At 47.9% G+C, this 25,353-nt stretch overlaps 1 protein-coding gene across 5 annotated transcripts in view; it reads right to left on the bottom strand.

Annotated features, from left to right (window-relative positions):
• Positions 1–645: 645 nt before the first annotated feature.
• Positions 646–25,353, bottom strand: part of KANSL1 (KAT8 regulatory NSL complex subunit 1) — a 139,871-nt gene continuing 115,163 nt past the window's right edge. For 2 of the 5 annotated variants that reach the window (XM_081886217.1, XM_081886216.1), the window contains 11 exons: positions 21,817–21,932; positions 20,058–20,253; positions 18,395–18,560; positions 14,346–14,531; positions 11,898–12,059; positions 11,359–11,513; positions 7,491–7,618; positions 7,193–7,250; positions 4,802–4,914; positions 2,134–2,380; positions 646–965 (listed from right to left, as the gene is read on the bottom strand). In XM_081886217.1, the coding sequence (XP_081742343.1) occupies positions 738–965; positions 2,134–2,380; positions 4,802–4,914; positions 7,193–7,250; positions 7,491–7,618; positions 11,359–11,513; positions 11,898–12,059; positions 14,346–14,531; positions 18,395–18,560; positions 20,058–20,253; positions 21,817–21,932 (1,755 nt within the window). In that variant the 3' untranslated portion in view covers positions 646–737. The remainder of the gene's footprint in view (positions 966–2,133; positions 2,381–4,801; positions 4,915–7,192; positions 7,251–7,490; positions 7,619–11,358; positions 11,514–11,897; positions 12,060–14,345; positions 14,532–18,394; positions 18,561–20,057; positions 20,254–21,816; positions 21,933–25,353) is intronic. The other 3 variants (XM_081886219.1, XM_081886218.1, XM_081886220.1) reach the window with 3 other exon arrangements.

Genomic DNA, 25,353 nt, shown 5'->3' on the forward strand with positions numbered 1-25,353 from the left:
AGCTGAATAAAACTGATTTTTTAAAAAATAAAATCACATCCAGGGTACTGATAGGGAATTGCCTTTTCTTGTACAAATCTTTTAACATGGAGAGATGGTCTGAAAAGCAGCAACAAACAGCAGAATGGATTAATAAATGTAACACAGGGTGAAGGAACTGGAGGGGAAGAGCTTCTTCTTCTTCTTCTAGCCCACAAGCTTCAGGGAGAGTTTGCATTGCAAGTGCATTCTAGTGCCACTGCGGCCCAAGAGCTGAAACAGATAGTGAGGGAAGTTGTACTCAGAAGACGTCACTTTTCACCACTAATTTCACTCCACTAAAATCTTGGGGGAGGGGCACAGTGATGGTGGTAAGGTGAGGAGAACAGACACCGAACAGAAGAAAAAGAAAAAAAGGAGAGAGAAAGAAAGAAAAGCCTTTCACCAGAGAACCAATTCCAGGGGTCACTTGGCCAGCTTCACCCTCCTGTTTGTGGAGTGTACACCTAAAGCATGGGAAAGGGGAGACAAGTTTGCTCTCCTCATTAGACCACACAGCACTGGATAAAAGGTGTGCGTGACAAGGAAACATGGAAAGAAAGAAAGAAAAATAAAACAGTTTCTAAACTCCTTAAATTCACTAAAAACTGTGAAAATTCCCGGCAGGATGTTTGAATATCAAACGCAGATTTCAGAAGCTTTAATGCCAAGAGTTAGTTTGGTGGATTGCTTTTTGCTCTCATCTTCCTGTCCATCTCTTATCTGTGGGTCGGCCGCTGAACTGTGGCCACAGCCCCTGGATTCCGGCTCTTGAGGCAAGCGAGGGTGGGCGAGGTGGGAGCTCCGTCTGTTTCCCGGGAAGGCTTGCTACCGGAGGTGCGCCGTGTGGACCGTGAGGCCCGGTCGTGCGGATCCAACTGGTCCTCGCACTCTGTCTTGGGGTTGTAGGACAGTGGGAAGTGGCGTCGTTCCCAGGGCTGTACAGTCTGAAAAGCAACCGAAGAATGGTCAGGGGGGCTTCAACATCGATCTGCACGGTATCTGCACATCCTTTAGAATACATCAAACCATTATCTCTGTAGCTAAGTCCCAGACACACAGTTCACTACAGAAATCTGTACGGCAATATTAACTGAGCCGTTTTCCGAGAAACGTGTTGCCTGGTTGGGAAATGAACGGGAGTTGGGACAGTTAGCACCAACCCTGAATTGGGGCCTTTATAGAGTTCTTGCCTTGTCCAAATTTTTCTTGGAAATCTCCAGGAGGTATCCCTCAACTTCCCTGGGCAATGTATACATTCTCTTCCCATACACAAATCTTCCCAATATTTAACCTAAATCCTCCATCCCTGAATCTTCAGGCACTGACAGCAACCTGCTCTTCTTCCAATAAATGTGCAACAACCTTGCAACCTTCTCAAGAAATGTGCAACATCCTTGCAACCTTCTCAAAGGATGGGAGTTAAGTGTCTTGACTGAGGCACCCCTTGCCAACACCTGGAACCAGACTACTACCTATACATCTTTCCTAAATAGTTTTTATCTAGCAGGATAGCTGTATTCCACACTGCTGTGCTCCACTCCACCAGGCTTCAGTTACGCCCACTATATCTCATAGGCTCTTGTCCACAACTAAGCACTCCTATCTCCTCCTGGCGCATCTTGGTTCAGAAGTGTCTGGTAGACCCTTCTGGTACCCTGAAGATGTTGTTCTGCCATTATTTTCCATTGGCCATATTAGCTGGGGCTGAGAGCTGTTGTCCGAAACATGTGGTAACCCTGGCTGGGGAAGGTTGTTCCATTATTAGCATAAACAAGGGATGGAAGCTGTGGCCCTCCAGAGATTGGCCAAGCTGGCTGATGCAGAAGAGAGTTAAGTCTAACACCAGAAGGCCCCTGGCATAACCTCACCTGTGAACACTGACAGATAGCAGTTCCACTGAGAAATTGCGTCCAGTGCTTTTGTTAAGACAATTTTTGCACACAGATGGACTGGGGAAGGGGCCCCTACTTTCTGTCCAGAAAGTAAAAGCCCACTCTAACTACAGGCGCCCTGGAAACCCGTTATTGGAGTTATTGACTTGTCTGTCAACACAACTCATTAATATTACCACCTAGAACGCTAAGCAAAGCCGCAAAGAAACCCACCACCCACCTGTTCATCAAGGCCAGATTCCGGTGTGGAACATCGTGTGTCCTCACTGGACAGATGCCGCATGGAGTCCCGGGACAAAGGGGTGTGGGGACCAGAAAACATGTCTGGGCTGATGGGGCTGCGTGGCGAGTGGGTGTGGGAGACATCAGAATGCGCGTAGCAGTTGCCAACATCGGGTGATGCTGGTTGTGGGGTCGAGGGGTTCCCCAGCTGCGGCGTTGTCCGTCCATCTGTGGATCTGTAAGACCTGGAATGACGACAATGCATTTCTTTTCCCCCCTCTGCTTTAAAAAAGGAAGGTGCCAGCATCACATGTTGAAAGCCACACGTTCCCAATGGCTTACATTCGAAAGGCCACCAGAACCCACCCAATAGTATGCCCTCCCACCTCACTCAATCCAGATTAGTTTCAAGCAGAGCACAGCTGCAGTGCTGGGAAAGGGCCAGGAGAGCAGGTAGATGAAGACAAGCCCTTTCTTCTCCAAGTCTGACGTGCCCTTCCTCAACTGCTGCCACCTCTCTGCTCTCATATCCTGACAGATCCCTGCCTTCACCCTCAGGTCTCCAGCTCCCTCAAAGGGCTCTGCCCTTTCTCCCCTGCTGTCCCATCGGAACAGCCTTCAAATCCCTCCTACGACCTGCTGCCTCTGGCACAATTCCTTTGTCTTCAGATTCTCCTCCAGAAGTGAGGCACCTGCAGTCGGGGAGTCTAATGAGGCCCTTTGGTCTGCTAGGCTGTTTGTGCCAAGCCACACAGATCTGTCCGTCATCCGGTGTCAGGTACAGGGACAGGTTTGGTGCTGCAGCTTCAAACGCAGCACCAAATGCAAGCCGCGGCGGAACAATCCCTTGGGAGATGCAGGTTAAATGCAGCACTGTTTGAATTTGGTACTTTTCGCTGCTGTGCTGCTTCCAAAAGCAGCGCAACAGAAATGCATGAAATCCAAAAGCAAAAGCTCCCGATTCTTTTGTTGCAACTGTGGCTTAAATTCAAGTTGTGGCTGTACAAGGATCAGGAGCTAAGCAAATTCCCAATTCAAACAGTCTTGTCCACCTGGAGCAATAGTCCCGCAGAAGATTGACACCTTCCAGCTCCGGCGAGATCCATTTCCTCACCCCTGCCCTACTGTGCCAAAGCCCAAGCTAATTTAACTGTAATGAAACACCTGTCCTGTCCGTCCCCCGTCTAGCCATGCTGCAGTCTGCCTCCCTCATCTTTCTACTGTATTCCTTGTGTTGAAGTCCACATTGTAACCTCCTGCACGCTTCTACTTTGTTAAATGCCACAAGCCATGCATGCCTGTAAAATTGCAAAACTCGCAGAAATGTTGTGCCAACAATCCCAGGCAAATAATGCCAGTTGCCAGTGCCTGTTAATAACCTGGCTGCCATGTTCTAGGCCAGGAAAGAGGAGGTTGTGGCCTTCCAAATATTGTTGGATCAAAACTCCCATCAGCCCCAGTCAGGATGGTCCATTAAATGGTCTGAGATGATGGGAGCTGGAGTCTTAAAAACCTCTTAAGGGCTGAAAGTTCTTCAACCAGGCTCTGAATGAACCACAGTTCCTAAAGGCAGCCCCTCTTTCTAGCCTCAGACCATTGGTGCCTTGTATCTTCTTCCCACAAGCAAATACCAGAACATTGCCACACTTCCTGTGTGGCAATACAGAGGAACACTGAAAGTAAGTTGCCCACCACCAAGGCATTTGGGCTTGTAGAATCACAGAGCTGCAGAGTTGGAAGGGAGAGTCATCTAGTCCAACCCCCTAAAGAGTGAAACACTGCAAATTCACAATGAAAAGAATGAGCCATTCACTCAAAACCTTTCAGGGTGATTACTGGAACCAAGTTATGTAGAGGGGTAGTTCAGATTTAGCTTCCAAATTGTGGTTTGTAATTTGGTGCCCAAGCCTAGGGCTCAGGCACTCTGTCCTTCCTTTTGGGTGTGGCAGTTCCCCTTCTCATTTCCTGGTTTGAGACAAACCACAGGTTTGTTTTGTTCAAATGGGCAAGCTATAGTTAAACATTCTTCTGCAAACAAGGACTGGTTATCAGGATCAAACCCTGGTTTCCAAAGCAAGTTGCGGTTCAAATGGAATGGTAAACAATGGTTAGTGTCCAATCAGGGTAGGGGTTGAGCTGCACACAACCCAGAGGTTGCACTCACAACTGAGCCACCTCAGATTGTTTCAGCCCCTGTCCTGTTTCCTTCCTGTCTGCTGGCTAACACTGTGGGTTTTGTCTTTGACCTGTTAAGTTCTAAAAGGCTTTTGAATAGTGCTGGCATTCTCCTTTATTGGAGGGTGGCCAACTCTGAGCATCTGCTAGGACCCAGAATCACAGAATCGAAGAGTTGGAAGGGACCCTGAGGGCTGTCTAGTCCAACCTCTCGCAATGCAGGATTTTCAACTAAAGCATCCATGAGAGATGGTCATCCAGCCTCTGCTCAGAAACCTCCAAGGAAGGAGAACCCACCAGCTTCCAAGGCAGTCTGCTCCACTGTTGGAACAGCTCTTACTTTCAGAAAGTTCTTCCTGGTGTTTCGATCTCAGATCCTAGGCTGCAGAGAAGGAGAAAACAAGCTTGCTCCATCCTCCCCCCATGACAGCCTTTTAGATATCTGGAGGTATTTATAGGGACTGTGGTGCTGAAACAGCAGCTGGCCTTACCTGCTGCCCCGCCGCTGAGGCGGCACAGTTGTGCTCCAAAGCCACCTTGCCCGTTCCGACTCCTCACACTTGGCGTGGAGAGTGGCAAAGGCTGAGTCAGACAGATCCTCTATCTGGAAGAGAAATCATGTGAGGTTAGCACTGAGATAGTCTCCAAAGCGTCTCTGGTTTCAATGAAGGAGGCTGTACAAAACACCACCTGGCGCACCATAAAGGTGTCCAGGCACAGCAGCTGTTCTCTGCTCTTCCACCCTTAATTTTCTATCCATGAGCAGCTGGAAGGGACAGTTCAGACAATCCCGCTAGTTTCTGTGAGCACACATTTGAGGCAAGAGAAGTTGGGCGAGGGCTCATTTGTTCCCATTCAAAACTCACTTTGCCCATTCAACAAGCCCCACAGTTTGATCAGGAAACAGTCATACACAGCAAGACCCAATTTTAGGAGGTGATGAGCTTTGCTGCAGCAGAAAGACCCTCCTCCAGTTCTGAAAACTGATTTAGGTTTCTCAGGTGTGCTTTTTATCCGTATCCTGGCAGTGAGAGGCTGGAATGGCCTTCTTGCAAAGAACATCAGTATTCTACCTGGGACGGTACTTATGTAGGGCAAGGAGCACAGTAAGTCTTAATTTTTTAATTTGTAATGAAAGAGTGAATGAATGATGCCCCCCTCTGCTCAGTTATTCCACATACCAAACCCAAACTTCAGAAAGCTGCTATTTTTCAACTGGCAGACCACTTTTGGAAATGAAACGAAATTTTGATCCAAAGAAGGTCACATTCCATATATGAAATGTCTTTACAACATATGTCCTTGTTCGCAGGGAACAGGGAATGGAGAGAAGCCTGTAGCTGGAGTCCAGAACATTTAAAATGTTTTGGGCTCTAATATTTCTCTGTGCCTGGAGGCTCTGCCCTTCCCTGAAATTTGGTGCCTTCCCATTTTTCTCTTTTAAAATATTGTATTGAGTTAATTCATTTGGATTGTTGGTTTTTATTTTGGCAAAGAGCAGAATGTAGTGGCGAAAACAGAGAATAAATGAGGGGGCAATTTTATTTTTTTGCCACAGACAAAAGTTCTCTCCTCACTGCATGAATATTCTCAAACACTACATGAGGAAGAGAAACCTGGTAGGCGCTGGGCTTTATCTTGTTCCTTCTCTATAACAGGAGGTAAGTTTTCCCTCATCTTCTCCAGGAATCGGACTGTACATGCAAGGAACTCGGAAGACAAGAGGCTGAGTTGCTAAAGTAACTGACAACCACAAAATGCCATCACATGGTTTTTAAAAACCAGCTGCTATTCAGTAAAGAAAGCCTGCATGACACAGGCCTCACATGAGTAGACCTAGAACCAGCCATATCCTGAAGAATGTTCAATTTCTTAGGGTGAGGTTAAATATGCACCACCTGGGGGTAAAATCCCGTACGTGGGTAACTTTCCAACCATAAAACGATCACACCATCTGCCAAACACAGTGTCATTGCTTTAAGGAATGAATGTCTAAGCTGAAGGCTACGAAAGCTGCGCTGCCTGTTCACTTACTTCCAGACTCTACAAAGGCATATTAAAGAAATTACACTGTAGGTTTTGTGACCACATAAAAAGCCACTTAAAGGATGGCAGTCGAAGATTAAGGCAAGGCTGCCTTCTCCTTGCAAGAAGGCATTGTTTGCCAACCCGCCAGTATTCACTGCATGCAGCATTGTTTTCATTCTGCTGCAGTTCATCTTTCGAAACAGTTACTTGTCTCGCTCTCTGCTGTGGTGAAATTTATGTAGTTTATTACGTACGTTACACTGTCATTATGTTATTCCACCCTGTTCATTTCAGTGCAAAGAACACAAGGCAAACCAGGGGGGTGGGGAGGCAAGGCAAGGCAAGTCAGACTAATCTGGCGGCTATGTAACTGGACTTTACCTAGTACTTTCGCCGAAAAAGCACCAGACACCACAGAGGAAGTAAAACTCTGCTTTAAGTTCAAATCAATGGCGCGAATGTCCAAGGCAGGTGCTCCCCCTTGCAGTGGATATTCGAAATTGAGACACACACCAGCACAGAGCCGCCCAAGAAGAGAGCTCTGACTTAAGAGGAGCACTGTATGCCTCTCATGTGCACGCTTTATGACAGAAAGTCACCCACAGGACGGATTTTGCCATGCTCCTCTGATGAAAACTGCTTACATGGAATGCTGCCCTGGGCACAGAAGCTCCAGAAGGGCCTATTTATTTTATTACTTTATTTTGGTTAATCTATAACCAGTCTTTCATTAAAACCAATCGTAGAGTGGAATACAATAGGAAAATATGTAACACAAAATGAAATATTGTGGGGGTGGGGAGGGAGAGAGAATCAGTTTCACAGAGGCCATCGAGGAGAACCATTTGGATTACCTCTTCGTTGTCTTCATCGGGGTTCACCTTCAGGCCACCGATATCCACCACACGCCAGCTGCAACACAGGTCAGCAGAGAAGTCAGTCAACTGGGGAATGGGTGGTTATCCTCAATACTCTGGGTACTTTGTACAGCCAGCAAGAAACATGGGGCTTTTTTGGACCACCGTCAATGTCCCCCCCTTCCTCACGATGGGGAAAACCTAACTTTTGCACACTTGTGTCCTTGTGGGTCTAGGGCCCTCCCCTCCTGTGACCTGGAGGAGAGCAAGGGGGAAACGGCGTCCCTGCGCATACCTCGGCGTGAGGATTTCTTTGTACTGCAGTTTCTCTACGCGGGTCGTCGCAGCCACAGACATAGGGATGACAATGTTGTTAATATCGAAAGAGCTTTCACCTCTCCTTCTCCGCGGCTGCTGCTGCTGCAAAACACAAAAAGAAAAATGCTCAGGGAAGGAGGAGGAGGAGGAGGAAGCACTTCCAAGAGCAGGGAGCTGCACGAAGCAAGTAAGGCGATGCCCCCTTTTCGGTGTTAACTCTGCCTAGTGATGGCTGCCCAAAGAGATGGACCAAAAACACTCCAGGGTGGTTTGTTTTGTGCCACCAACCTTCAAACCAAGCCCCAGAAGCCATTTCCCTGTCAAGCTCATCCTATGGAGGTAGTTTGCGCATCTTCTCATTTCCTTATTTAGTATACCTTCATCCAGGGAATTTGGGCTATGGCCTTTAGATACCCACACACTCAAGTCTTCTCCACAATGGACAATTATGTTGCCACTTGTGCGTTTCTCTCTCCCCAACTCAAGTTCAGGCACACATGCTTGTGAATCTGTTTTACCCAGCTGCAAGGATCCTAGGATCAAGTGGTTTAAATATTCGGGGGGGGGGGATGAGAGGTCATTGAGAGTCAGCAACCACTGGAAAGCTCAGAGCTCCTGATTCATGCCTTTTCTCAACCTAGTGTATGTCACCCTGTGAGACAACAGCACAGCTGCCATCGCCGCCAGCCCAAGAAATTCACAGCCACAAAATGACCCACGAGGAAGGGCGTTTGGTCGGAATACATTGGAATTCCTTCCATGTGCAGAAAGCATTAACAGCCCTGCAGTGATTTCTGAAAGCTGACCGACTAAGGCAGCAGAGTGGCGCCTTACTACACTTGGAAGAGCGAGCAGGTAGCAGAGGGAAGGTGGGTGGAGGAGGGAGTAGATGCTTTGCACTACCTCTCAAGCAAAGACAATCCCATGGGAAGGATTACCTGGGCCTACTGTTGTTAAGGGTTAACACAGAGAGAATTACACCCTTTCCAATCTCTAGAATTCTTTTTGCCTGTCTCATAGCAGTGTACACGGGACATTATCAAAGTTCTGGGGGTATTTGAGAATAAATTCTGACTGCAGAAGGCATGGGGAATCTTTGGCTCTCCAACTCCCAAGGCCAAGACTATCAGTCATGTTAGCTGCCTGAAGCGAGAGACCATGAACATCTGAACTGGTTCCCCATCCATGACTGAGAGAGAGAGGGATAATTGATTTGGGGGAGGGGAGCCTCTTTGGCCTGCCCTCTGAACTTTCTGATTGGGTACCTGCCAGGCACAGGGCCACGCCCATTTCAGTCTTTCTGAACGACTAAAGCGCAGAGATGCAACCAAGCCTGAACACCGTGCGCTTCTAAAAATGCCTACCCTCCTCCAAGCACAAGTCGCCCTCTCCTTGAATCCCAACATTTGTGAATGTTCTCCGACACGTCTTCCTGAATATCCATAGCAACAAAGGGCTTTTTAGGTATTCAGCACATCTCACCCTCGCCAGCTTTATGCATTATCTTAGCAGCACATGCCTTGCACACCTGGGGGTGCCGCTTCTTCCCCGAGACGCCACTGCGAGCTTCAAAAAACATTTTTCGTGCACAAATGTGTGCTTAAAAATAAATAAAAAAAAACAAGGAAAAAATCTCTCTTTTTTGCAGCAAAGCCATATAGGGAGGCCTTCCTGGCAGCTTCCCCATAGCTCCCACTCTTCCCTGGCTTCATTCCTAAACAGCTTCCCAAAGTACTGGCATGGCTTGCTGTGTGTGCCACCTTTGCACTTCACCTGTTTGTCAGGGGGGTTGATCAGGATTCCAAGACCCCACCACCACCACCGCTGCCCCACGTGCAGAATTTCAAGACCTGTTCTATTGCCGCTCGGTTATTTTATCCTCTTCACTTAAGACCTGAGAATCTACAGTTTTTCCTCCTTCCCTATCCCTAAAGACACGGTGCAGATCGCAGTCTGTTCGGATCTTATCTCAGAATCGCAACAATCCAAGGAGTGGTTATCTTGCCCGTCTAGAAAAAGGGTCGTGGCTATACCAGGAAACCAGAATCCAAATCTTTGTAGACTTAAAAAAAAAACACACACGTTTGTACCCAAGCCCTTGGGATGGGACAGATTATAGACAAGCAAAACCAAACAAAAACAAATCTTGGCAGAAGCTGCCGCAATTTACCATCGTCTCAATGCTCTCCTTCCCACCCTCAGTGTGAAAAAAGGTGGATGAAACCTGAATACAAACATCTACTGTTGTTAAAACTACCCTTTAATCACAAGATGATTGAGGAGAGGTGATTAGTTGGGAGGGGTGCTGCTGCATAATCTAACTGGCCTCATTATAGCCCTGGTAATGTAGGAGAATAGGATTGTTACACACAGAGAAATCCTGACACTGATTGGCTTAAGCCAAAGTCACTAGATGTACATCAGTGGGCCCCTCTGTTATTTAGGCACCTGAAAGGTCCAATGAAGTATGAAGTAGTAAGAGCCAATCAGGGAGGAGGTACAAACTTCTCAATGGGTTCAGTAGCCTCCCTCTTGTATCTCTTTTTAATCCCCTCTCCTCATTTTTTTTTAAGGGGTGGTATAAAATCCCAAATAGCATGATCATGTGGCAACATGTGAAATAGAAGACTGTGTGAATGAGTTAGAGTGAACAAATTTATTTAATACCTCTGGCTTATTTAGATTTTTACATCTTGGCCTTCTTTGAGGGCCTTGTTTTTAGTATTGAATTTATCTTTTTAACAGTTCAACAGATACTGAGGTTTCCTTGCATGAAGTTCTTCTGCTCTTAGTCCAACAGGATCAACTTTCCATTCTCCTGTGCAGCTGCTTCAAGGCACAAGCACCTCCCTCGTGGATAGAGTAGCAACGGCACATTCAAAAACCCTTTGAAAAGGGGGCACCCTCTCCTGATTCGTGAGCCAAGCCTGCCTTTGCTCTCTTCAGCCCAGGCCTCACCAGTCTTAGAACCCCACCCCCTTTGCTAAAGTGCCTTCCATTGTCTGCTGCAGACTCAACACCATTTCTTGCTGTTCTGTCACACTTAACAACTTCACTCCGGAAACTGATGCCTGAGCAACCAGACTGACTTGGCCCAACAGCTGGCCCCAGGCTCCAAAACCTAGGTGGGAGACCGAACCTCAGGCCTACCCCTCATAAGAGTAAGGAGTTCAAGCAGTGAGAACCACAAAACCCACCTTTCGTATGAAAACTCTGGCACAAAAGCTTAGCTCCCATGCCATACAAGCAGGGAATGTGTCCGTTCCTCTCTATGAAGATGTTGCTGAACTACAACATCCTTGATCACTGACCGTGTTGGCTGGGTCTGATGGGAGTTGGGAGTCTAGTAGCACTGGGAGGGACACTCATTCCCCAACCCCTGGGGCCCTGCTGCAGCTCAGCCAGAAAGCCAGCCCAAGAAATTGCAACTGAAACAGCACATACTGCTTCCCTGTTTACCCTGACTCAGGCTTCCCTCCCCTTCCTTTGTCGATTCCTGTCAAATTCAGCTGGAAGCTCCTTTGGGGCAGGGACCTCTCCTCTTACACCAGGCATAGGCAAACTCGGCCCTCCAGATGTTTGGGGACCACAACTCCCATCATCCCTGACCACTGTAACGGGCCAATGGCTGTAATAAAGATCAATCCAATCCCTGACCACTGGTCCTGTTAGCTGGGGGTGATGGGAGTTGTAGTCCCAAAACACCTGGAGAGCTGAGTTTGCCTATGCCTGTCTTACACTCTGCAAAGCGCATTGTTTAGTGAAGGGGCAAGTATCACAATGGTGACCACAAGGCTTTGCTTTAATGCACTATGTTGGGGGACGGACTCCTGGGAGGTACTTACAGATGCACTGGAGGCTCCCAGTGAGCTCGTGCTGGCAGAAGGGATGGAGTTTTCCGAGGAGGTGGACAGCTGCCGCACAATGGGGCTGTGGGCCGCGGAGGCCATGTTGCTGGAGAGGTAGCTCGGGCCTCCGATATCTGCATGGTGCTTCAATACTGTGTGGGAAGGAAGCACAAAGAGAGGAGGAGAAGAGGAGGAGGTGAATCAAACAGTGCCTATTATCATCACCATCATTGCAAAGCTTTGCAGCAACCTGTAATCAAGCAATCCGTACCAAAAGGAACCAGAGAGCACACTAGAGAGAAAAGGAGAAGAACCTCATTGGGCAGGACTTACTTCCCCAAAGGAGGAAGTTTTAATGACTTCCTCCTTTAAAAAAAAAAAGTGCACAAGAAGACAGACTGCAGCATCTGACACTAGGTGCCCCCTTTAATTCCCCAGAAGCAGCAAGCACCCTTCTCCGAAGCTGGAGGGGAGGACGAGAACAGGAATGCGAAACCCAAGCTCTCCCTGGAAAGACCTGGCTGTGGCCAGCCTACCTTCGCTTCTCTCGGAGGAGCTGTCCCGCAATCGCTTTTTCTCATGAACTGGAGTCAGGATAAGCGAGCGCTCTGGCGCTCTCTCGGCCTTGGGGGCAGCCCTTAGATCGCCTAAGGGCTGCCTGTGTGCCTTGTCTGGCTCGGTTTTGTGATGCGAGCAAGCTGAGGAGTGGAACAGAAAGAGAGCCATGAAAACGCCCTGCTTTCACCTCTCTCTCCTGGCCCGCAGGGCGCAGCCGACACACACACACAAAAAGAGGCACGGGCGGGTGCCCCGCTGCCCAGCTCCAGACAAGACCCCAGGAGCTCACACCAAGCATTGCAGCCGGAAGAGGACAGGAGGCGCTCTTTGCAGAAATTCCCCCCAAGCCAACAGCTGAGTGACGACCCAAACAGGTCTACTCTTTCCCCGTGATGCAGCCTAGTTCATCTTGCGGGCACAGTGCAAACGCAGCTGCACTGCTCATAGCTGCCTGTCTCGACCAGTTCAAGGGAAGGAAAAGAGGCAGGGCGCTTTTCAGCCAGTGTGTTCGGTGTGGCTGGAGGAGCAGGAGGGTGAGTGGGCAGAGGGGAAGGTGAGCATCCACTGAAAGAAAAGGAGAACTGCAAGCCTAGCTACATAGTGCAGACCAATGTCCTTAGACACACCCAGGCCTTACAATGACTTTGAAAGGCCCAGCAGCTTCCGTTTTTGAGAGCTCCTTTGTGGCCCACATTTTTGGAACAGTCTACCAACAGATGCGGGAGAACTTGAAGCCCTCCCATTTGTCGGGGGACTCCAGCACCTGCCACCCCCAGCCAGCATGGCTTATGGGCCAGGATGATGGGAGTCAGGAGTCCAGCATCATTCGGACTCCATCCCCAAGTCTACCAGATGTATTCTTTAGTGGGTCTGAAAAGGCAGTTGCAGTTGGCATTGCGTGACCATAGCAAAACATTCTGGCAAATCAAGAACAGGGCTGTGCATCCTCCTTGATTTTAAGCAATAACCTACCTTTTCAACTGAATCGCCTATGCACAACGCTCCCGGTGCTCAGGCGGCATCCTCCAAACAAAAAGGGTGGAAGGGATATGCACACACTCTGTCCCAGTACATTTAGGGGCATGCAGCCGTGACTTAATCATCATTGTGGCGTATGAAAGATCAAGGGTCTGTGTGAGCATGTGCAAAGCAACTTTCCCATTGACCAACCATGACCAGCACACCCAGACTCCAGCACACATGTGGGGTTAGGGCGAAGGCTGTTCCAGGTCAGGCAGCTCAAGACCAAGCACACCCTCAAAGACCTGCTCTGCTCCTATCCTCTGTGGGGAGGGGGGAAAGCTCATGGTAGAACATAGGCTCTGTCTGCTGAAGGTATCCAATGCTTCCTATTGCCCTTTTAAAGGAGCAGAACGAAGGCCTCTGCTTGAAAGCTGTGGCAAGTTAGAATATGCAAAGGATCAGATCAGGAATGAGGAACCGGCAGCATTCCAAGTCCATCTGGACTACAACTTCCATCATCCCTGACTGCTAGCTAATGGGAGCTGGGAATCCAACACCTGGAGGGCCACAAATTCCCCACTCTTACTGCAAGTGGAATAACCATCTGGCTCAGAATGAAGAGAGGCCCTTGCATCTTTTGAGATGTGCCATTTCTTTCCGATCACCTTCCACTGTGCCGTGTGGCTGTTCAAGAACTGTTGCATTTTAAATCTCTTTAGCGCTTCATAAACTTGACTGTGGTTACCTTCTCAGTCACCCTGTCATCTTCCTAGCAACCCACTGAGGTTAAACTCCCTGTTCCTTACTGAGGGCCAGGGGCTTCCACAAGGCCAGGCAAGGGAGCCTATAGCAGGCAACGGGACTGGAAACCAAACGGCGAAAGTTGAAAGCTTCTCTGTCCCACAGACTGCAACTCTATGCTTTGTTGTCCCATGGCCTTAGTGCTGACTGCACACCTGAAAGAGTCTTTTAAAGTTGGTATTTAATATTTAAAAATTGTATTCTGAAGTCTCTTCTCTACAGTTGTACTGCATTGCAAAATGCTTTGTCAACTTTTTAAAAACCCCACATACTAAGGCTACACAGCCAGCCTCTAGTAAAGCTTATGTGAAACTGGACACATTGCTAGAGGCTGATTACTGAGAAAGAGAGGTTTTTTTCGGGGGTGGGGGAGGCCTGCCTTGGAATTATGTCCTCTAATCTGGAAGCCCAGCCTAAATTCAGAGATGTGGGGAGCCTGCTTGCTGATTGTTTAGGGAAGGGGAAAGTCGTTCACACATGCTCAAAGACACTCCCTTGTTTTCTATTTCACACGTTCCAGGGCTATCCATTCAAACCAGTTCCAAGGCAGAGCCCTGGGTTCACACGAAGCCCTGCATGCAGCTCACTCTGCTGTGGGACACAAGCAGGACCCATTTGGGTAGTTCTTGCCAACACACATCAATCAACAAGAGGACACTTACTGGCTGCAGCTAAGAAGGTGTTAACCAGCTTGTGGCGGTCCTTGCGCACGGAGTCAGGTAAACTGGTGGGAGGCATGGAGGGCCGATGCTTCAGCGTGAGCCTTTTGGGAGGCTTGATCTTCTCGCAGGGCTTGTTCTGCAGCTCGGATTTCAACATGCTCTGGAAATGCAAGCTCATTGGTACATCTGCGGGAGAAAGCAAGAGGGGAAGGCATTGCTACACGCTTGCATGTAATAATGTTGAATGCATGTTGAACGTCGAAGAGATCACAAATCACAGTCATAGGTTAGGGAGGGACCCTGAGCATCATCTAGTTTGACCCCCTGCAATGCAGGCATCTCAACTCGTGGTCCCCCATCCAATCTGAAACCATACTGGACCCTGCTTATCTTTGCAAAGGTGCTAGTGATTTTTTATTGCAGAAGCATCATCACGTACATTTGGTGGCTCACAGGAGACTGTAAAAAGAACTAGTGGTGCACATGGCTTTCAAAAAATGGAACAGGTAACTTCATGCCATCTCAATGCTACCACCACTCCCTATAGAGATGACATTTCTGCTCTGGCCAGAGGCAGCTTGAAATTCCTTCAAATAAGAGAACACCAGACTGCTTGAAAGAAAACCAAGAACAAGTTAATGGAGAAGAGCAGGGGTAAACAGGATTGTGGGTGTCTCACTGGCTGTGTCAGGAAGGGGCGCATGCTGCCTCAATCTAAAGATGGCCCCAATTTAAAGCTTCTGTGTTCTGTGAATGCCAAAAATGATCCCTTCCAAGTTCTGCACCAAGCAATCAAGATAAAGTGTGCTTGTAGAGTTCATGTGCAAAACCTATGCTGCTTCCAGCATACAGTGAGCCATGGGGAGTGCACATATGGAAGATGGGTATGGGAAATAGGCCACTGGGGAATAAGGCACTGTCTGTAGCAGCCAGCACCCTCCCTCCCTTTATAGACAACCAGTATTGCCCCTGCACTTCCCAAAAGGCAGAAGTAAGCAAATAAATATATATATATATTTTTCAACAATCTGCACACCACACTTAATCACAGTCATCTCTAAGAGGCGTAATGAAACTAAAACAGTAACTTCAGAATTCAATTTAAAAGGCCTGCTTGAAAAATAAAAAGGGCTGTTTCTGACGCAACCAGATGCAGAACTTCAGCTCACTCGAAAATCAAAACATTGAAAGTAAAGTGGAAAGGTGACATTTCAGGACACAAGTTGGCGTTCAAGAACAAGAAGGGGAGTTTGCAGTGCCTGCTGAACTACCAACTTCTACCTCTTAAGATGCTCACAAAGGGCTTGGTCCATATTAGACACTGAAAGTCCCCCTTTTATCTTCTGTATTATCTGCAGAAGGTATCTGACTGACGTGACCTGCAGCAGCCAGGTTTATAACTGTGGCTTCACTCCAATGCTATGCCAACCATATTGGCTACCTTTCATTTTTTCTGGGCCTAATTCAAGGTACCAGCTCATAATCTATACAGCCTGGCATCAGCCTTCACAAACTCAGTGCCCTTCAAATGTTTTGGCTCTTCAAGTGGGCTGTCGGATATGGGATGCTGCACTGCTTTCATTTATGATTAAGTGTTTGTATATTTCATGTGATTTTATTGTTACTTGTTTTTTGTTGCTGTGCTTATAAGTTCTGGGCAAGAAACAAATGGTGTTTGTGTGTGTGTGTGTGTGTGTGTGTGTGTGTCTTCAAAACTTGCCCTACTTCTGGCTAGGAGGCAGAGAGCATGCCTAGAGTAGTGGCTCTCAGAGCACAAGGAAAGCCTTTCTAGTCTCAAACTCCTCTATGGTTTCCATCCCACAATCTGTTTCATCTGGTAAGGAGCAACAGGAGCGCTAAGCCAGACAATGAGATCACTCACCAGTTGATAGGGGCAATGACCTCAAACGCTTGAACATTCAGACATGTGGGCATCTTACAGTGCCACTGAGTGATGCTCTATCCGTGTGTTGCTGCTGCTTCAATCTGCTTGCACCCTGCAGATGTTGACGGACTCCAACTCCCACCAGGCCCAGTCAGCATGGTTTAGAATGATGGGAGCTGTAGTCCGAAAACATCTGCTGGCTACCCCTGCCCATAAGCGAGAAGGAATGACTGCTGAAAGCTGAATTTACTTATTTTAGAAGGAGTTGTGTCATAAGACAGTTTTTCAACCCCTCTAACCCTTGATGCAGGGAGCCTGATGGAAGACCCCTGTATATATCTGCATAAAGGGTAAAGGGACCCCTGACCATTGGGTCCAGTCATGGCCAACTCTGGGGTTGCGGCTCTCATCTCGCTTTATTGGCCGAGGGAACCAGCGTACAGCTTCCGGGTCATGTGGCCAGCATGACTAAGCCGCTTCTGGAGAACCAGAGCAGTGCATGGAAACACCGTTTACCTTCCTATTTATCTACTTGCACTTTGACGTGCTTTCGAACTGCAAGGTTGGCAGGAGCAGGGACCGAGCCACGAGAGCTCACCCTGTCATGGGGATTTGAACCGCCGACCTTCTGATCGGCAAGTCCTAGGCTCTGTGGTTTAACCCACAGCGCCACCCGTGTCCCTATATATCTGCATAGATACCATGAAATACAAAGAAAGGGGATTTCATAGACTCATAGAATTGTAGTGTTGGAAGGGACCCTGAGGGTCATCCAATCCAACCCCCTGCAAAGCAGGAATATGCAGCTGCCCCATTCAGGGATCAAACCTGCAATCTCAGTGTTACCAGCACCACGCTCTAACCAACTGAGCTATCCAGGCTTTCCAAGTAGCACGCAGTCCCTCCTCAGGACCCAGCAGAGAAGGCTGAAGCAGAGGCTGCTATTCTGACACAGAGGTCAAGGGCAAAGGCTTAAGGGAGAAAGGCCAGTTGGGCAACCAGACAGCAGGTGAAGAAAGGGTGTGAGCTGGAGACATTAATAGAAAGACGCTTAGGTGCCAGGATGAAAAGGGTGGGGGAGAGAGAAACCACACAGAGCAAGTGTATCCATAACAAGCCGGCAATTACGGCCGTATGCTGAGAAACAAGGGGAGGGGGCAAGATGCGAGCTGTTGGATATACAGGTATCCAAGGGCTTTGCACTGTGGGGGTGCAAGGATTTTATGAATAGGTACAAGCAAGCGCATTGCTGATTAAGTCAAGTAATTCTCTCTGATCTGCCAAGCCCAGCTGAAAACGCAACCGTCTAAGTTTAGTCTTCCTCAAGCTCCCTGCTGCACTGCCAGCCAGCATCTGAATGCGCCAAAACGGCCTCGTCACCTGCCGACAGAGGGAGAGGAAGGGAGAACAGACAAGTTCTTCTCTATCTAGCCAAGTGCTTCCGAGCAGCAGCAGGTCTCCCCAGGGCCCGCAGAGGGCGCAGTTTTCAAAGCCCTGATTAACATCCTCTCTCAACAAGGTTGTTATGATGTTATTACGTCATCTGGAAATTTCCAGTCGGATACCAATTCGTCCAGACGAGGGCAGAACCTCTGACGAACCGACTCGTATGGTGGGGCGACAGAGCCCAGCGGAGGGAAGAGGGAAACAAGACGCCTGCTTTGCCTAAATGTTCAAATGATACCTACGGCTGCTCCAGCAGAGCATGCATGCCGTGCAGCTCAGAAGCCATCAGCAAACTAGGTCAGGAATGCCCGGAAATTGGTGCCAAAGCAGCTCAGCACCGCGGGAGAGCCAAAATCACAAATGCCATTCTCCAGGCCTCTCCCATCCAAAAAGATAAAGGGGTTTGTACTCTGCAACCCAGGTGGGCTGCGTGCCTATCTCTGTGGGCTCAAAAAGACAGGCAAAAACTTACACACACACCTGACCCACTATCATCCATGGCACATCACAGCTTCCACTTTCAAGGGATCACAGTACCAGGCAGAGCCAGCCAACCTCTTCTGGATATACAAAATGAACGCTTCTCTTGCAACCTGGATAGAGTTCCCCAAATTCAGCTGGAGGGAGGGCGAATTGGGGGGTAATCTCAATGTCGTCCTCTTTCCCCACTACCAACATTTAAACATGGTGCCCTTTTAACTGCACATGGTTTGCTTACCGTCTGGGAATGAAAGAACCGGGTGGATGCAGGAGTCCAGCTGAGAGAGGCGCTCCATCAAGGGGGCTTCGTACTGGATTTCCGGAGGCACTGAGCTCCGAGTGCCACAGAGGGCGCACAGGGGGTTCACGTCACAGCTGCACCGCCCCATGCTGTTGCGATGGACCTGGGCACAAGACGGGGATGGGAGGAGACGGTCATTTTTATTTCATTTGTTATGCTTGTATCCCACCTGTCCTCCATTTGACACCCCCCATCCCGTTTCATCCTTGTGAGGTAGGCCAGCTAGTCGCTTCAAAGCCAAGCGGGGATTTGAACCCTGGTCTCTCAGGTCCTAGGCCAACGTTCTTAACCACTGTGCCACACTGGCTATCGGAATGTTTTCAGAAACAAGAGAGCCAAGCACCTGCTCATTTCATGCTCAGCACACACCCTAGATTATCCCTTAAGAGATGGCAGGGCCTAATCCAATCTCATCAATTCTGGTAAACTAAATTCATCAATTTCATCTCCAGGCACACTCTGGGCTTAGGAGGCTCTCAAACATAAAGGCAGGGCACCCTGGACCGCTGCTCTTTGCCTCTGTGGAGGACACCGAAGCCAGTTTAACCTGTCTAGTGAGTAATTCTAATTAAAGAACCATTGTTATGCAAGAGTATAGGAGGCTGTGTGAGAGGCTGCAACTCCAGACTACTTCACCACCACCAATCCTTAACTGGGGAGGGAGGGTTGCTTCTCCTAAATCTCCATGACGACATCATGGACCCATATTAACAACTTTCAAAGGTTTAGCCTTTTTATTTCTTGTGTTTGTTAACAGTCTTTGAAAACACAGTACTTTCTCAAGGTAGCATAGACCATCTGATCAAATCAGTTTACAACATGTAACAAAGCCTTATTAAAATAGCAATACAAGAATGAAAGCAGAAAATAAGAAAGTTCTGGTTTTTATGCTCTTGTGGAAAGCCACCTTCACTCATTTCCTAGAATCAGGGAGCGAATAAAGGCAGGCATGAAGCATGCAGTCTCTATCTGGAGAAACAGTCAAAATTAGAGGGGCCCCATGAAATCAGCATAGGTCAGGAAATATGGTTTCAATATAGCTCCTTGTCTCGCTTTGTTGTAATGAGCAAATATAGAAAGCAGCACATACACGTGAGATCTGTTTAAAGTAGCAGTATTTTAAGAGTTCTTAAAATTCAAGGTGGGGTGCTTTTTTAAAATAATCTGGATAAACTTGGTACTGAATTTTTATTTTATTTTTAGACATAGCCAAGGGAGCGGAAAGCCCCTCCTTGCCCATTTGACCAGTCATCAGGCCAAGACAGCACAGGGCACTCTCTCCCTTCCCATCCACCCACACCCTGCACCTAAGAAGGAAAAGCAATGGAGGAGGAGGCTTATCAGAGTCTCACTGCCACCACCAAGTTTGACAACCTTTGCTTTATCTGCACATCACAGCGGCCCAGAGCACATACTTTACAGCGAGATGGGTACCGATATCAAAATGAAACATGGGCAAATTCTTGCATGGATCCATCCTGCATTCTTTTTTTGCTTCCTGCTGTCACTCCTCTCCCCTGCCACCCCAAATCACCAAAACCAGATTCCCGCCGCCAAGTGAAAGACAAGAGGCGACACACCCATCTTCTTCCACACTGACCTTTTTGGAGAGTGGCACCAGGCTGCTGGGTCGAACAAGCCGCCTCTTCTTGCAGCTGAGGACAGGGCGAGTGCGGGCTGCTACACAGGTTCCATCAGCCGCTGAAGAAGCCACGTTTAGCCTCTGCTTTTTGCGCAACAACTCATCGGCGTCTGAGCTGTCTCCCTGAGCGTGCTCTGTCAAGCCTGGCTGTAGACTGCCCAAGAAGGGGGAAAAACAGAGTGTTAGGTGTCTCTACCGCTTAACCACAACCCCACCATGAGTGAAATGTTTCCAAATCCCTGTTGTTTTAAAACAGAAAGCAAATCCCAGTAATGAGGAACTGAGACCCAGACTTTAATGCCCTAGGATAATATTCTGCTCTTGGCAAGCTAAGTTTCTCCAGCTCTGTTCGAAACGCAGGAAGGAGCCTTGTACCAAGACAGAGCACTGGGTCTCCTTAGCTCAACATTGCCCACCCCAGCCCTCCCCAACCTGGTGCCCGGCAGGTGGTATTGGGACTACAACTCCCACCAGCCCCAGTTAGCATGGCCACTAGTCAAGGGTTATGGGAATTGTAGTCCAAAAAAAGCACCTGGCGAGCACCAGATTGATAAAGACTGGCCTATCAGGGTATGTTGAATTTGTCAACTTTCAAGTTCCCCCAATGAGGGGTGCTAAAAAGTTGTAACATGACTTGGGAATTCAAAATATATTTTTGTTAAAACAATATAATTTAGTTTTGCTTGGTAGGTAAAATGTGTGTAAAACTGCACAGAAATAAATAAAAATGATTGCCAAGAACTTGCAGTTATATTTGTTGTTGCTAACGACGACAACATAGCATTCTGTTTTCCAAAAGCAGTTTATGTGCTTCTTCATCAAGCATAGACCTACCAAGCTAAATGTTATCCGATCACAAAAAATAAAAGCAGATTTGAATTCCTCGCACCCAAAAACATATTTGAAGACACTTCACTGAATTAAATTTGCAAGAATTTAGTTTCACCCCCTAAAATGACACTCCCTACTGGCCTTCACTGACAGGCAGCAGATCTTCAGCCAAGAGCTAATTCACATCTTTCCCAGGAGATGCTGGAGCCTCAACAATGTGGGTTTTGCATGCAAAATATGCCCTCTGCCACTTAGCCATGACCCTTCCCTTTGCCTCTCCTCTCCCACCTGCCCTTCCTACCTTCAACTTCTTGCTCTTTCCTCTGCAGAAGTCCACACCTCTCTCGCACACCCCTGCTGTGCTCCTCTTTCCTGCTATAGCTTTGCTCCTCCTTCAGTCAAAGCTGTGCCTGGGGCAGCACTGTCCTCTTTCACAACTTCCATTCTCCCCAGTCCTCACACAGCAGCACCCCCCCCCAAACTCCCTTCCATGCCAATCTTCCTCTCTAAGCCCTTAAGAATACCCTGGCTCCATTTGCTTGCCTCCAAAGCATTATACCTGACCTGCATAGCATTTCTAAGAAAGGTATGAATTGGCACTGAACAAAAGCTATAAACGTGGGCTGTGTTAATGTTTCTAGGAAAGGTACAGACTGGTGCTGGGAACAAATGCTATAAACTGTTCTATTTGGACCGTGCAACATTTCTCGGAAAGGTATAAACCGGTGCGGAATAAATGCTATACACTTCAGGAAGATTTTGACTCACACACAAGCTGCAGTACATCAAGAGGCAAATTCGTAACCGAGGATGCCCACTGAGGAGCATAAATGTTAGAGCATATATTATCATTGGGGTGGTGGGGTACACTGTGCAAGAGCCTTACGTGTTAATAACTCCATTGACCGGTCTCGGCACTCCACAAGTTTTGGCAGGTAGGGACTCTGGGGTATTGCCAACGGATGAACAAAGGTTCTCTGACGAATGGGAGAGGCATGTGCCCTATGGGTAGAGAAGGAAGGGGTGTGTGTGTCAAAAGTTGTACAATTCCAAAACAGCCAACATATCGTTTTTCTCCTGGTTCTCTTGACACGTCATGGCAGCAAAAATCACCCAGAGTTATTTGGCATTTAGATTATTGTCTTTGCAACTTCTGCATTTCTGCCTCTTAAACAACACAGAACATAACAGGCTGGAACACGGGCTGGCGACTTCAAAGCCCCTCTGACTCAGGGATGCCCAAGAAGAATTTCCTTCAACCTTTACAAATGCTCTTAAAAAGCGAAGGTTTTCTTTGGAACAAAAGGCAGCAAGGCAGGTTTGCCTGTTTTCAATGTCTAGCTTTCTATTATTCATCATGTGATCAGTCGCTTTCTTACAGAAGGTGCCTTGCACAGCTGAGGGCATCTCAGAAGGTATCAATGCACGCATCCCATGACATATCGCAACATACCCTGCAATTTCCTAGGAAAAAAATGTAACCCTCTTGAAGCTGATCGTGAGATTGAACATCTCAGCTTAGAAGTAAAAGTGTGTTACTTTTCCTTTTATTTTCACACATTTTAAAAGATTCTTACGTAGGTAACAAGCACAAAGAATTTAAACCAGAGCTGGGGAACTTCCCTCCAGATATTGCTGGACATCACCTCTGACATTTGGCTAGGCTGATGAAAGCAGGTCCAACACCATATAGAGGACCACAGGTTTAAATAAGGGTCAACAAGTCAATTCTGTATAAAACAGCTTCTTATCCCTTTATATAGCTGTATTGCAGGCAATAGTCCTTCAATTACTGGTGTGTGTGTGTCTAAATACATGCAGGGGGGCCCTTAATGAAATCCACCCTCCCAACTTCTAATTTTTAGCTGAAGCATGCCTCCCCCTTAGACTCCTAAAAGAGCAGACTGCGGGGTTGGGGTGGCCCCCTATCACCCGGTAATGTGAACACGAGTTGCTAGCCAGGGATCACAGAGGCATTTCAAGGACTGGCCCACGTTTCTCCAGAGTGGAGAGCGGCACTGTCAGATTAAGAAAACTGTATATTACATCCAGCTCCACTGCCAAATACAGTCTGCCCTGCATTTGTACTCAGCATTCTGCATGTATTATTGTGCAAATGACAACCTGCATGTTAATGGCCTGCGATCAGAAGCACACAATTAGCAACACCCCTTTGCCGATCACTGCTGTCCGCTCTAAGGAAAGAGGTGGACGGTTACCACCCTGCAAACTGCCTGGGCAAATGCAGCTGAGAGGTCCTATCATAGCACCTGCCACCTTTTCCCAGGCTAGGAAATAAAAAGCCGGCCTTGTACAGGAGCCAAAATGTGGGTATATAAAAAAATATTTTTATCTGCTCCGATTAGCAGGGCCTCTTTGTGGCTTCAAGCAGAGGCCTCTCCCAGCTCTGCTACCCAAAATGCCAGGGAATGAACCTGGGGCCTGTATGCATGCCAAGCAAATGCTCTCCCCACTGGACTATGGGCCCTGCCACACACATCAGAGTGCTCCCCTTCCCTGCCTCTACCCTTACAATAAATTCAGAGAGTGTAATGGTCACAGCATTTGCTTGCTTGCAAGTGCTACGAACTCCTACGCAGCATGGCTGGGAAGGTCTTGGGTTCCTGGGTCATTCACGTGCCTAAATGAAAGCACCTAGGAATCTTGACATTTCCGTCCAAAGACTGAACTGAAACACCTCTTGCATCTCTGAATCTGGGTCAGTCTAGGCCTGGCCAAGAGCAAGTTTGGAGCGTGCTGAAGAACTCTTGTGTACTACTCTGAGCCAACAGCTGAAAAGGTGGGATACAATTTCCCTGCCCATTCCTGGCACCACATTGGTCCTATAAATGTGCTTCTGGCTCCAAGAGTTCGCTGCTTCTCTCTTGTCAATTGCACTGCCGTTTAAACTGCCTAGTTACACTAACACTGTAGATGGTTCCATCTACTGTTATATACCACTGGTTCTGCTGTGAACGTAAATATGGTTTTTAATGACCTCGTTTTTGCAGGAAGGAGAAACAGAAATTCTAAAACATTAAAACAAACAAATAGAAGTTTGGTTCTTATGCCCTGGAATTTTGAAAACTGCCTCTGGCCCTGTGATGCAGTAAAATGTAACGCTGAGCTCACAATCACGCTAAAATCCTGGGAAATGTGTGTGTCCAACTTCTTGTTGACACTGCGCAGCCACAAGTGGAAAGTATGAGTCACAGAAACACAGCCATTCACGCCCACTTGGAAATGGGTTATTATTCACTTGTTCGGAGCCATAAAATTCCAGAAAAGAGGAAGCTTTAGGGGATGGGGTGGAGAACCTCTGGCCCAGCAGTCAAGTGCAGCCCTACAGGCCCTCAGGCCTTCTGCTTCTCAGCTGGCTCTACTTTGCAGCTTTCAATGAGTGGTTCCGCCTCACTGGAATGTGTCCTTAATGCCTCTTGATTAACTAGATCAATCTGTGTTTCCCAAACCTGGGACTGCAGCTGTTTTTGGACTACAATTCCCATCATCCCTAACCAGTGGTCCTGGCTAGCTAGGGATGATGGGAGTTGTAGTCCAAAAACAGCTGGAGACCCAATTTTGGGAAACTGTGAACTAGATGGAGAATGGAGAGGGGCGCTTGGTTATCTGAGCAGAAACTGGCCTACTACTGTATGATGGTAATATCCGCCGCTCTGCCCACTTTTGTCTCTAGCATCACACGCCAGTGGCATGTCCCCCCTCCTGTTGTTCGGAAGGGAATGTGGCCCCTGGACTGAAGAAGGTTCTTGATCCTTGCTTAAGGAAATGTGCCTACTCCTTGGAAAAGCTGGTTTCAGTCAACAATCTAACAGTGGGCGACGAAAGAAAAACGGAGATGGAACTTCCACAAAACATCAATGAAATTCTTAGGGCAGGTCTACCATCTGCACTTTCTGCACTACCTACAGAGTCTGAAGAAGGGGTGGGCCAACCTGTGGTTGGACTCCGGCCCCCATAGGCCCCAGCCAGCATGGCCCAATGACAGGGATTATGGAAGTTGTAGTTTAGCAACGTCCGGAAGGCTACAGCTTCCACAACCCTGGTTTTAAGAGGGGGGAAAAATCATATCTGAAACTGAGAGTCTATTAGTGAACCCTGGAGATTTCTGGATTCTCCGATGTGCTTTGGGTTTGTTAGCTTTTGAACTTCCCTTCAAAACCTTCCATGGAATTTCTTTTGCCTATGCCTTCAAAATTCTCAGAAATATGTACTGGTCTTTCCCACGTTTTGCAAGTGGTGAACGTATTCTGCATATGGAAATAGATTCCGTGCACAGATCTGTGGACAGGGAGAAGGCACTGAACAAGGAGCAGCAGACAGGGCAAAGTCATCTAGGAACATGCACGGAACCCAGAGGCTTCATGCTTCTCCCCATGCTGGAAGTCTGTGCTGCTCTGGGCTC

Source organism: Podarcis melisellensis (assembly GCF_964234715.1).
Source record: "Podarcis melisellensis genome assembly, chromosome: 13".
NCBI classification, from domain to species: Eukaryota; Metazoa; Chordata; class Lepidosauria; order Squamata; family Lacertidae; genus Podarcis; species Podarcis melisellensis.